Here is a 12,304-nt window from a genome sequence, read left to right as displayed (position 1 = left end):
ACTGAGATACAGCAGGAATAAGTCGGTCAAAAAGAGAGTCAATATAACATTGGGAATCCTGGATTGGGAATTAGAGCCCTGTCTCTAATCTCAGCTTTGCCACTAGGTGACCTTGCCCTCACTGGCTTCAGCCTCCCCATCTTTAACTTGAAAGATTAAACTAACTAACATCAAATGTCCAAATATGGTGGCTATGGACTGAATTCAATTGTGGAATACACAAGTTTCAGGAATTTTTTAAATCTATTAATGCCTTCTAGGTGTGTGTATACACACTTGCAGGCATAGTAAGGCATTTATTCCAGTTCACCAGAGCACTAACCATTCTCCCACATACACATGCATGCACACCCTACTGTATTGCCTATGTACACTCTGAAGGTCTTTGAATCTGCCACCATTGAATAAGATAATTTCTAAGAACCCTTCCTGTTTTCTCATGCTGAAAATCGTTAAGTCACCATAGTGTCCCAAATCTATTTCAGTTTGGGCAGATGACTGGAGTATTCTCATAGCCTCCCGTCTCTTCCCTTCTGGATCTGATACTAGTTATGAAGTTTGGAGTCAAGGGTGAAGAAGGGAGGCAGGGAGGATATAACCCCGGCTTCAATCCTCAATTCTGCTTTTGAATTAGAAGTAGGGTTCAGGGTTTCGGATTCCTTGGGGAGGCAGTAGAGAGTCCTTGGGGAGGCAGTAGAGAGAATATGGGCTTGTAATCAGAAGATGAGGTTCAAATTATTGGATTCTCACTTTTTTGATAGCTGTGTTACCTCAGTTTATTCATTTGTAAAATAAGAATAAGAAATATCTTTAACCTTCTAAGATCATGTGGAATTAAATGATGTAATGTGATGAAGTGAGGTACACAGAAAGCCCTGAAAAAAATAGTAGTTACCCTTAAGAGGACTAAATGGTCTGGCAACTCCTGAGCTCAAAGCTAGAAAAGCCCAGTGATGGAGAAGATGAGGTATTTCTTTTTTTTTTTTTTTTTTTTTTTTTTTTTTTGAGACGGAGTTTCGCTCCTGATACCCAGGCTGGAGTGCAATGGCGCGATCTCGGCTCACCGCAACCTCCGCCTCCTGGGTTCAGGCAATTCTCCTGCCTCAGCCTCCTGAGTAGCTGGGATTACAGGCACGCGCCACCGTGCCCAGCTAATTTTTTTTGTATTAGTAGAGACGGGGTTTCACCATGTTGACCAGGATGGTCTCGATCTCTTGACCTCGTGATCCACCCGCCTCGGCCTCCCAAAGTGCTGGGATTACAGGCGTGAGCCACCGCGCCCGGCCTGATGAGGTATTTCTATAGGAACTTAATAGCAGGGGAGCAGATCCTGTTGGCACCACCAGTCTGTGGAGCTGAGTAAAAAAACTCATGTTTGCAGTAAGTTCACCAAGTGACAAGATATTGTGGGGGCCAGGCCTCTAATTCAAGAAGGTGGTCTTGGCCCAGATCATACCTTCCAGCCTGTGTCTTTGGTGAGATATGGGAGTTGTCAGTGGATGTGCATATCTCCTTATTACTGGCTGTGCACAAGTCCTGCAGAAATGATTGTTGTACAAGGTCATCTTACACTCAGGATTGGTTTTCTAGGCTTCCTTGTTATTTTCCCCTGAGTTCTTCTGTGTTCCTCTTGCAACGCCAACTCCACCATTTTCTTATTCCCTGTCCTAGTTGATGGTCCAAACATGTAATCCATTCTTGCAGTGATTTATTGAGTAGCACCATGAGTGGAGTTTGCATTAAAGGACTTATTTTTCTAATTAGAACTAAAAGTCAGTTCTAGACTGGGTGTGGTTGCTCACGCCTGTAATCCCAGCACTTTGGGAGGTTGAGATAGGAGGATTGCTTAAGGCCAGAGTTTGAGACCAGCCTGTGCAACATAATGAGATCTCATCCCTACAAAAAAAATGTTAACCAGGAGTGGTAGTGTATGCTTCTGGTCCCAGCTACTTGGGAGACTGAGGAGGGAGAATTGCTTGAGCCCAGGAAGTTGAGGCTACAGTGAGCTTCGATCATGCCACTGCTCTCCAGCTTGGGTGACAGAGGGAGATCTTCTCTCAAAAAATAAATAAAAACTAAAAAACAGCCAGTTCCAGGTTGTATCTTTTTCCACAGGGACCAGAAACAGATGAGCAGCAGTTTTTGTTGTATTTATCCATTTAGATTGAGCAGTCAACTTCTCTCTTTGGTTTATACCTTTCTTATTTATTATTATTTTAAAGGGATTAGAGATAAAGTGGTTTATGGTCTGTCTCGATGCAACTGCTTATGCTAGACCTCAGAATTACAACCTTTTCAATTATTTATATTTCTGTCGATATAAATACTGGAAAAAAATAGCACAAAGTAAACATCAGGATGCCTAAGGACCTCTAAATTGTGTGTGTGAGAGCATATGGGGAAGATGGTTCTTAAGGTTTGAGTTTCAGATTATTGTGGTTATCTTAAATAATGTTATTTATATCATTCTTTCCAATGGCTATCTCCTAACATGGTTCCCATTTTACAGACTGATTTTAGAGGCAGAAAGATTCTCTCATTTGTTTGATACTATTGAGGATTTCAGCCCTTCACCTCCCCTCTCCCTTTTGCTAAAAAGAAAAAAAAATCAGTATGTATGTTACAGTGCATGTTCAACTATGGGTAACTATGTGTATTCACTGGGAAATGGAATACCAGAAAATTACCATATGTTGAGCCCAAAATTATAGAATAGAATTTGATAGTCTGAGGATGGAAAGGACCTTCAAGGCCACTTTTAAAATCCCCATTCCCATTTGATGCTTGAATTCTTAACCACTGTGTATCTAGTATTTGATCATTTACAGTGATATGGGTGCCTGGCAACCTTTCCATCTCCAAGAGCTTTAACTATCAAAATGTATGTGTGTGTGTGTGTGTGCACGTGTGCGCGCACGCACATGTGTGTGTGCGTGTGTGTGTGTGTTTAGAGAGAAAGAGAGAGAGATAGAAAGAGAAAGAGAGATTAAAATCCAAGTCACTTTATGTTCTGAGACACAAAGAACAGATCTAGTCATTCTCCATTTCTAATCTCTTTCCCTAGCAATCAGCTAGACATGCTAGACATAGACACATGTACATCACTCCTTTGATTTACAATGTTCAGTATTTGTCTATCACTTGTAAGATAAAACCCAAACTTATTTATCTTTATTTTTAATTTTTAGACATAGTTTTACTATGTCAATCAGGCTAGAGCATCATCGGCACAATCATAGCTCACTGCAGCCTGGAACTCCTGGGCTCAGCAGTCCTTCCACCTCCACCTCCTGGATAGCTGAGACTACAGATGTGCACCACCAGGTCCGTCTAATTTAGGTTTTTACTATTTTTTGTGGAGATGGTGTAGTGTCTTGCTATATTGCTCAGGCTGATCTTGAGCTTCTGGCCGCAAGCACTCACCCCATCTCAGCCTCCCAAAATGCTGGGATTACAGGCATGAGCCACCTTACCCAGCCAAGCTTCTTAATATGATGTACATGCTCCTTTAAAATCAAGCACCATCTTTGCTTTCAACCTCATTATTAACCACTTTCCTACATAGGCAATATATGCTTCAACCATACCAGTCTCTAGTTGTTCCCCAAACACTCCTCAGTGCTTTTGTTTATGCCCTTTCTACCCACCTTTGCCTGGTGAAATCCTCATCAACCTTCAAATTCTAGGTCAAATACTATCTTCTATATAAAGTGTTTTCTAAACCCACCTATGTAAAAAGATTAGTGTTTTCCTCTTTTGTTGATGCCTGCATTGCAGCATTTTCCAGAGTTGATTGTGGCCATTTATTTCTCTTCTACCAGACTGGGCCAGGGCATGTGTCTTTTCTGTCACCCAGAAGCAAAGGTCTAACAATGGATGTCTGCTGAATGAATGAATGAATCCTTAATATATTAATAAATGAGTTAATTAAAGGTTCTGGGTATGAATACTGAAGGCTGCATTCAGGCAGAGCTGAATTCAAGGATATGCTAGGTTGGTCTGGCACAAGGATCAGAGGAAAAAGCAAGATGTGAAAAATTTGGGTTTAGCAGGGATTTGGGATGATGAATTATACATTCAACCAGTGATGAATGAGCACTTGTCCTTAAGGAGTTTAGAGTCTGTGACCAGGGAGAATGATGATTTTCTTAGCTCGGGCAGTTTTTCTAACGAGGCAGCTGCATTTTGTGTTTTTGACCACTGATGATAAATCCAAGTTTCTCTTCCTTCCCAATAGCCCGGAAACTGAAGAAACTTGGTAACCTGAAACTACAGGAGGAAGGAGAGGCTTCCAGCACCACTAGCCCCAATGAGGAGACAACCCAGAAGCTGACAGTGTCACACATTGAAGGCTATGAGTGTCAGCCCATCTTTCTGAATGTCCTGGAAGCCATTGAGCCAGGTGTGGTGTGTGCTGGACACGACAACAACCAACCCGACTCCTTTGCAGCCTTGCTTTCTAGCCTCAATGAACTGGGAGAGAGACAGCTTGTACATGTGGTCAAGTGGGCCAAGGCCTTGCCTGGTAAGGAAAAGGGAAGTGGGAGCATGGGATAAGAGGGATCATATTTAGCGAATGCTCCTATGGGCCAGCCACAATATCTAGTGATTTTCTGCCCATTAACTCAGGCAGTCTTCATCATAACCCTGTGGGAAAGGGATTGTTATAAGTCTCACTTTAAACATACAGGAATTGAGACTCAGAAAGCAAAGAGAAAGATAGCATTATAGGGTATCCTGTGTGGTTCACACTGATGCACGGCAGTCATGCTTTCACATTTAACCCACAGACACGGTCAACACATCTTCCCGTAATCACAAATCACATAGACATATCCATATATGCCTTAGGATGCTCTTCTATATTTGCACACACAGGCTCACCCAAAGATAATCTCCAGCCTGACTGACATTCAGTCTTTAATGTCACCTTCAGGAGCTATATCATGAGAACTCTCATAATATAGTATGGCAGAAACAACATGAGGTTGGGAATCAGAACACTTCGGGTCTACTCTTAGCTCTGCTAGTAACTTATTGTGTGATCTCTTCCCCTTCTGGGTCTCAATTTCTTTGTCTGTATAATGTATAAAGCGTGGTTTGGACTAAATTGACAGTTTTCAATGTTTGCTTCAAGGAACGCTCTGTGCACTTTAAACTACCTAAGGAATCATAATGGGAGGAAAGATTAGGTGATAGTGAAAGAATTACTAAGTGTTGGTCTAACAGAAGTTGGATAACAGAAGTTCCCCATTGATGAGGAAATCACTTCTTTCTTATGCCATCTGTTGTTTAAACGAGTCTGGTTGTTAAACTATTACAGCTTAAGGAATTCTTAGAGATCCTCTATCCAATGATTTACAAACTTTCCTTTAGCAGGCAAGTGCTTTATTTCTCAAAAGAATTGTACACAGATACAAGTGAAGCTAGTTGATTTAAAGCCAGAGTCTGTGGCCTGGGCCTCACCAGTTCAGTCTCTTTCTCACTATCCCAGGGAAGCCCCAAGTCACTGTTGCAAAATCTTAGGGCTCCAAGGAACACAGTTTGAAAACCAGTGAAGAATATGCTCTTTAAAGTTTCTCCTAAACCTGCAATTGTGATTCACAGACTCTTCTGAAACATCAACAACCAAACCTTCTCTTGTGGAGTCAACGAATAACCTGCCTTTCAGTAATAACTGCCATTCATGTAGAAATTTATAGTAAACAGAGCAATTTTATATGTATTACTTGAATTGATTCTTACAGGAATCCTATAAAGTTAGACTCTTTCTCCTATTTCACAGACCAAATAAGGAAGCTCTGAGAATGATGTGATTGGCCTATAGTTACATGGTCAGAAAATAACAGGGCCAGAACTTGAGCCCAGGTTCTTTCCTGATTCCAAATCCTCTCTTTATTTCACCCTACCAGGCTGTAGCACCACTGCAGTTCTGTGGCTCTGGGCTTTACAGTGAGGGACCAAGGCATCACTGAAGGCCACTTGGGTCATACTGTGGGCTTGTTGCATTAGAAGACATTGCCTTTTGGCTATCATCAAGCCTTAGATTTGTATTTCCAATTCACAGGTCCCAGTCACAGCCCTAACCATCTCTCACACCTTATCAGCTTAAGAAGCTGAGGTTGACTAGCCAGTAAGATCACTGGGAAGGAAACCCAAGGACTCTGACTTGATATGCTCTGTGCCAAAACGGAGGGTTCCCACAGAGAGGAAAAGATACAAAAAAAGAAAAACAAGAAAGTTGCTTTAATTCTTATCACCTTTTCAGCTAGATGTTTTGATATCATGGGTTTGACAGAGATTCAAAGTTTAATCTTCCCGAGCAGTTTCCAAACACTTATCTCATTTTATAGGCTACAGAGCTTTTTAATATATATGATCCCACTTACTCTTCACAACAATTCTGTGAATCACAGAAACTATTATTTCCATTTCACATGCCAAGGCTCAAACAGGTTAACTAAATTGCTCCATTTGGTCACTTAACACATGAAACCAGAACTTGACCTAGACCTTGGGGTTTCTAAATTGGTTATCTTGACAATAGCCTAATGCAAATCACTATAGAAGAATTTGTGTGACTTGGGGTCACTGGGGCTTTCCTTAGCCCAACCGCCAGGATGGAAAGCCCCCCACTCCTTACATTAACAAATCTGCAAGCCAATATCAGTTCACCATCTAGCTTGTCAGACTGAATGATTTCCGACTCCAAGTCATTTAAAAGAATAGCTTCAAAAGAAAGCTAATTACCACTTTCATAAGAACTGTTCTTCATATTATCTATAATTACCTACACGTTCAAGTAATTTGCTAATTCAGTAGATCGGGTTCCTGACCTGTAAAATGCACTGTGCTAGGCACCTAATAAGATAAATTTTGTTGTAAGTTTTCCGTGACAGTAATGATGTACGGAAATTGCCTACAGGAGCGCCAGGCACATTAATAAATGATAACTATTAATTTGGAGTGGGTGAGTAGACTGGGTGTCCACAGTATATTTAGAATCTAATTTATCTGGTTTGGAATCCTAGCTATGGACTAGTTCTGTGACCTTCAGCAAATCACATGTCTTCTCTGTGCTTCTGCGTCCTCATTTGTAAGATGACAGAATAATTGCTACCTTTCAAATTGTTGTCAACAAAGAGATTATGCATAAAGACCACCTAGTAAGGTAGCCTGAAACATAGTATATGCTCTGTAAATGTTGGTTTATTATTTTGAAACTTGAGTGCTAAGCCACTGCTTTCACTGAACTCAATTTAAGCTGCCACCTGCCTTGCCTAGAAGCTCATGCATGGACCTCAAGATGAAATTGTCTTCTCTGAAGACTTTGGCTGGCAGATGCACTATAGCAGCAAAGATTTCCAAACTGGCCTTTCTTTGAGCCCATTCTCCCAGACTAGACACAAGACTACAAGTTTCTGCTGCACATGAAAAAAATTATGATGCCAATTGGATTCTAGTGAGAAAACAGAGTCTCAAAGAAACTGTTTAACCTGAGTTTATTTCAAAACCTGAGAATGACTCCTCTGTTTCTCCAGAACAGCCTAGCACAGTGGCAAATGGGTGTTGAGTGTATGCATACTTAAGGAAATCTGTAGGGCTGAGGCTACTCTTTCCTCCAGTCATCCCTTGATAGTCATAGAGGCTACTTCAGAGATTGGGCATTAGAGAACAGAGTCAGGTATTATAATCAGATTAGACTATAGGGAGATTAGCCAGCCACATTGTGCACAGTTACTGGGCTTGAGTGTTAAGCAGCTCTCATTAAAGACTGTTAATTAATATTATGGCCATATTAAGTTTTCCCTTTTCTCTCCTCTTTGTTAATTTTGTGGCATTTTAGGGAGAAAAAAAGTAAGCATCAGTATGGTCAACTTCCTTGATACCTGTACAGTTTAATTCTCATCCTTCCATGTGTCTTCACATTCACACACTCCACCAAAAGACCAAGGCTCACCAGCAAAAGGCTTTCCTTGCTCCCCACTGCCTCCTACCCAAATGTTCAGGGTGCAACCTCCCAGGCCTCTTCTCTAAGAGATCCTTGGTTGCTACATGCTTAGACCCTGCTTTTTATTTCCTACTGAGAAGGGTCAGTCCCAGGCATTCTGTGCTACAGAAGGGTTCCAGGCAGGAAATACTTGGATCTGAGGATCCAGCTGGTCTGTCAGCGTGTCATTACAGTGAAAGTGGGAGGCACAGGCCTGGGAGCTAAGACTGCTAAGATGAGGGACTGTAGAATCCCTGATATCTAAAAGGCTTATGCTCGAAAAGAAAAGAAAAGAAAAGAAAAGAAAAGAAAAGAAAGGAAAGGAAAGGAAAGGAAAGGAAAGGAAAGGAAAGGAAAGGAAAGGAAAGGAAAGGAAATAAAAGAAAAGAAAAGAAAAGGGAAATGGAGCTTTATGGATGGACAGGGACCAACGAAGCAGAACAATGTGTCTGGATAATGTAGACCTGAGCCTATGACTGACAAACACTAGAGACCTTGGTAGCAGAGTAGAAGCAGTGGAGTAGAAAAAAACACTGGAGAAGAGAATCAGAACACCAGGATTCTAGTATTAGTTCAGCCACATATAAACCATATGACCTTGGGCAAGTCAGTTTATTTCTCTGGCCCTCAGGTTTCTTGTTGGTAAAATCAGTGTCACATCACCTAACCTCTGGGATTATTGTGAGAGTTAAATGAGGTCATCAACAGGAAAGTGAGACGTTTAATCTAAATTTGGGGAAGCATTCCTAATGAGGTATGATGACAAAATTTCAGATAATTATGGATTTGTTGGTGAGAAGAGAAAGAGAGTGTTGGTAGGGATGAGCTCTGAGGTGATGCCTTTATAACTTTAATCATCCAACTGTTTCAAAACCTCCAGGAGAACATGGCCATGTCTGTTCTACCTGTATGTTATTTGGGAGGTAGCATCTAGGACCCTCTGCTCCCTGAGCTTAAGGGAGGTAATTTGAAGATCATTTAATTCTCATTTTACAAAAGGAAAAAAATGAGGGTCTTTAGGCCGTTTATTTAAGTAATATTTCTAAAGCATCCACTCAAATACGTGGACCATAGTGTGTATTAGGGAGGCAAAGATGAATAAGAAGTTATGGTCCCTGTCTTCAAGAAGCTCCAAGTCTTGTAGGGGAGACATACATATACACACATAGATTTCAGTGCTATGTAATGAGTGCTGTAATTGGGTGGGGCTACGCAAGGTGCAATGAGAAGGTAAAAGAAGAATCATTAAGCCTTTTCTTCTTAGATGAGTTGGAAAAGGCTTCACAGAAGAGGTAGCCTTTGAGTAGGTGAGTAGAAAGATGAGTAGGTGTTTACCAAATGAAAGGGTTGGGAAGGAGGAATGCATTCTAGGCAAAAGAAACTGCCTTTGCAGAGATAATAGAGATATAGAGGCATATGAGAAGGCAAGTGGCAAGAGATCAGTCTAGGTAGGCAGGTCATAAAGGGTCTGTTCATGTATAATAATGGCAGTAAGATGGGGATGGCGGTAGAGTGGGAAACTAGTAGGGCCAAGGTACTTATTGAGTATAAAAGAATGGAGGGAAGTGCCAGGCAGAGAGTGGGATGGACACAAGAGAGGAAATTTGAAAGTGGTGAATAGGAGGCAGTGGCTGTCAAGACATCTCCCCATACACCATATGTAATATCAGTCTGCCAGGGTTGTTAGAAGGGTCGAACCATGGTTCACAGATTGGAGATAATAATAGTACCTACTTTACTCCTTGTTGTGAAGCTTAAATGAGATAATATAAGTAAAGTGCTTAGAAAAGAGTTACATATACCCCATAAATACATACAACTATCATGTACCCATAATTTTTATTTTTTTTTAAAAAAAGCAGTCCAATAGAAATCAAAAGAAAAAAGAAGTTCACTCATGTAAGCAGTCAATAAGTGTTAGATTATTTTTCTCTTATAACTGACTCCCTTTTTGTCTCCATCATTAGCTCATTTAAGCAGCTCAGTGAAGCAGGGAGGGTAAGGAATATTATCCTCACCAAACAGTTTGTGCTTTTCCCCACCACCCCTTAGTGGCCAGCCTGGATGGTCCCTGGGGATCCTTAGGGGATGCCCAAATGCCAGAGCATCTCTGCTCAGCAGGGGCTCAGACTTAGCTCAGCCCGTCAGTACCCAGACTGACCACTGCTTCTGCCTCTTCTTCTCCAGGCTTCCGCAACTTACACGTGGACGACCAGATGGCTGTCATTCAGTACTCCTGGATGGGGCTCATGGTGTTTGCCATGGGCTGGCGGTCCTTCACCAACGTCAACTCCAGGATGCTCTACTTCGCCCCTGATCTGGTTTTCAATGAGTAAGCGCTCCTAGGGCACAGACCTCGCTAAATACAGCAGCTTGGCCAGGCCTGGTTGGTGGTGATAGTTATGGGGATGACAGTGAAACTTAGCTCATTTGACCTGCAGGTGTAGCAGTGGATGCCCCAGCCAGCCAACCCAGCATGAGGTGGCTTTGCCCTGGCTTTCTAGCCAACTGGTAGGAGGCGAGGAGGATGGTGCTGAGACCACCCCTTTCCCACCCAATAACAAATCCTGGTGTATTGGTCATGTTTCTGGTCTGCTTTGCAGCTTGTCTCAAAAGCACATGGAAAGATTCCTCCCCTTCACTTTGAGCAACATATAAAAGAGGCAGAAAGGCTCTGGCTTCAAGGGCTGAAATTTTTTAGGTTCTTTTGCTACCACCAAGGGCTATTGCCAGTCACCATTTGCTGAGCAACTAGTTTGTGCCAATATCATTCTAAATAACACTATTTTTTTTATGGCCTGGGAAAGTCAGGCTCAGCAAAATAAAGTGACTCACCCAAAGTCACAGAGCTAGTGCCTGTTGAAGACAAGATTCAAACGTATGTCCATGGCAATCCCAGCTCTTCTGTCTCATGGTAGTAACTGATGGCGAGGAGTACCTTTACCACTCTCTGACTGTGTGACCTTGACCCTACCATTTTCGTTCTCTTAAACAGGTTTAATTAATACCTGCCCTGCCACCAGCTCTATATAACATCACGAGTTTGGCCAGTGGCTCAGATTTTGGAATTACATTTTTCTCCACTAAAATCTCAGTTCTACTATTTTCTTAATCAGCATCTTTAGGAAAGTCCCTTAAGTTTACTGACACTCAGTTTCTAAATGGAACTGACAGATGTGGAATGTCTGGCCCATAGCAGGCAAGAAGGAAAAAAAAAAAAATTCTTTCTGATTCACCCTTTCCTTAATAGTGATAATCTTTTTTTTTCTTTCCCCCTACTCCCCCGAGACAGAGTTTTGCTCTGTCACCCAGGCTGGAGGGCAGTGGTGCAATCTCGGCTCACTGCAACCTCCACCTCCCAGGTTCAAGCAATTCTCCTGCCTCAGCCTCCTGAGTAGCTGGGATTACAGGCACATGCCACGACATCCAGCTAATTTTTGTATGTTTGGTAGATATGAGGCTTCACCATGTTAGCCAGGCTGGCCTCAAACTCCTGACCTCATGATCTTCCCACCTCAGCCAGGCTTGGTAATCTTTTCTATGTCTGCTGTATGAGGTCCCTCGATGGCATTGTGAATGGAGCTGGCCAGAGAAATCTTCCCAAGGACCTTGAGTTAGTCTCACCACAGAGAATCCTTCCAGTCAGGACAGGAATTGACCTTTCCCCCTCTTCAGCCCTCTAACCCAGAAGAGTCTTAAAATAACATCTACAGGCCAGTCGTTCCTTCCAGTACAGCACTGCCCTGCAAAGGAGAGTGAGCGTCCCCAGCTGCCCTCTCCCAACCCTGCCAGCCTGGTAGCCAGAAGCTAAGAATAACCACTGGACTTTTGGCACAAACTGCTTTGTAGTTTTCAGACCTCCAAAAAGTTGCCTATGATGCCATCTTCTGGAGCAATCCTTGAAAAGCCCCCTAACTATTCATCTCCCACCTCAAACCCCTGTTGCCCTTAAGCAATTGAATCAACTCCATGCTTTACTGCTTCCCCAGAGCCCTGAGACCGTTGGAGCTTTGAAAGGTGATAATTGGTTGTTCTCTAAATCCTCATCTCCTTCTCTACCTCTGAGTAAGCAAGTGGTGTCCCACCTCAGCGTTCTGGTCCAGTCTTGTTCATCTCATAAAAAGGCCTCCCCACAGGGTCAGAGGCCTAGACCCACCAAACTCCAGGGCTCCTGAAACAATAGGATCCCTATTCTTCCTGTAAGAAGCCACTATGTTAGATCTCTCAGAGTATCTACAAGCATCTAAATAAGTGTTTCTCAACATGGATTCTGCTGACATTTTGGGAAAAATAATTTTGTCACTGTAGAATATA

General features: G+C 42.3%; 1 protein-coding gene across 1 annotated transcript in view; it reads left to right on the top strand.

Annotated features, from left to right (window-relative positions):
* AR (androgen receptor) overlaps nt 1-12,304 on the top strand; it is a 77,968-nt gene that overhangs the window by 54,475 nt on the left and 11,189 nt on the right. The window contains exons 4-5 of the mRNA XM_064368986.1: nt 4,238-4,525; nt 10,178-10,322. Of these exons, the coding sequence (XP_064225056.1) occupies nt 4,238-4,525; nt 10,178-10,322 (433 nt within the window). The remainder of the gene's footprint in view (nt 1-4,237; nt 4,526-10,177; nt 10,323-12,304) is intronic.

Source organism: Aotus nancymaae, unplaced genomic scaffold, assembly GCF_030222135.1.
Source record: "Aotus nancymaae isolate 86718 unplaced genomic scaffold, 86718_ANA_hifiasm-v0.15.2.pri h1tg000081l, whole genome shotgun sequence".
Classification (NCBI taxonomy): domain Eukaryota; kingdom Metazoa; phylum Chordata; class Mammalia; order Primates; family Aotidae; genus Aotus; species Aotus nancymaae.
Note: the sequence above shows the minus strand (reverse complement) of the source record. Positions and strands in the feature narration are given on the sequence as shown.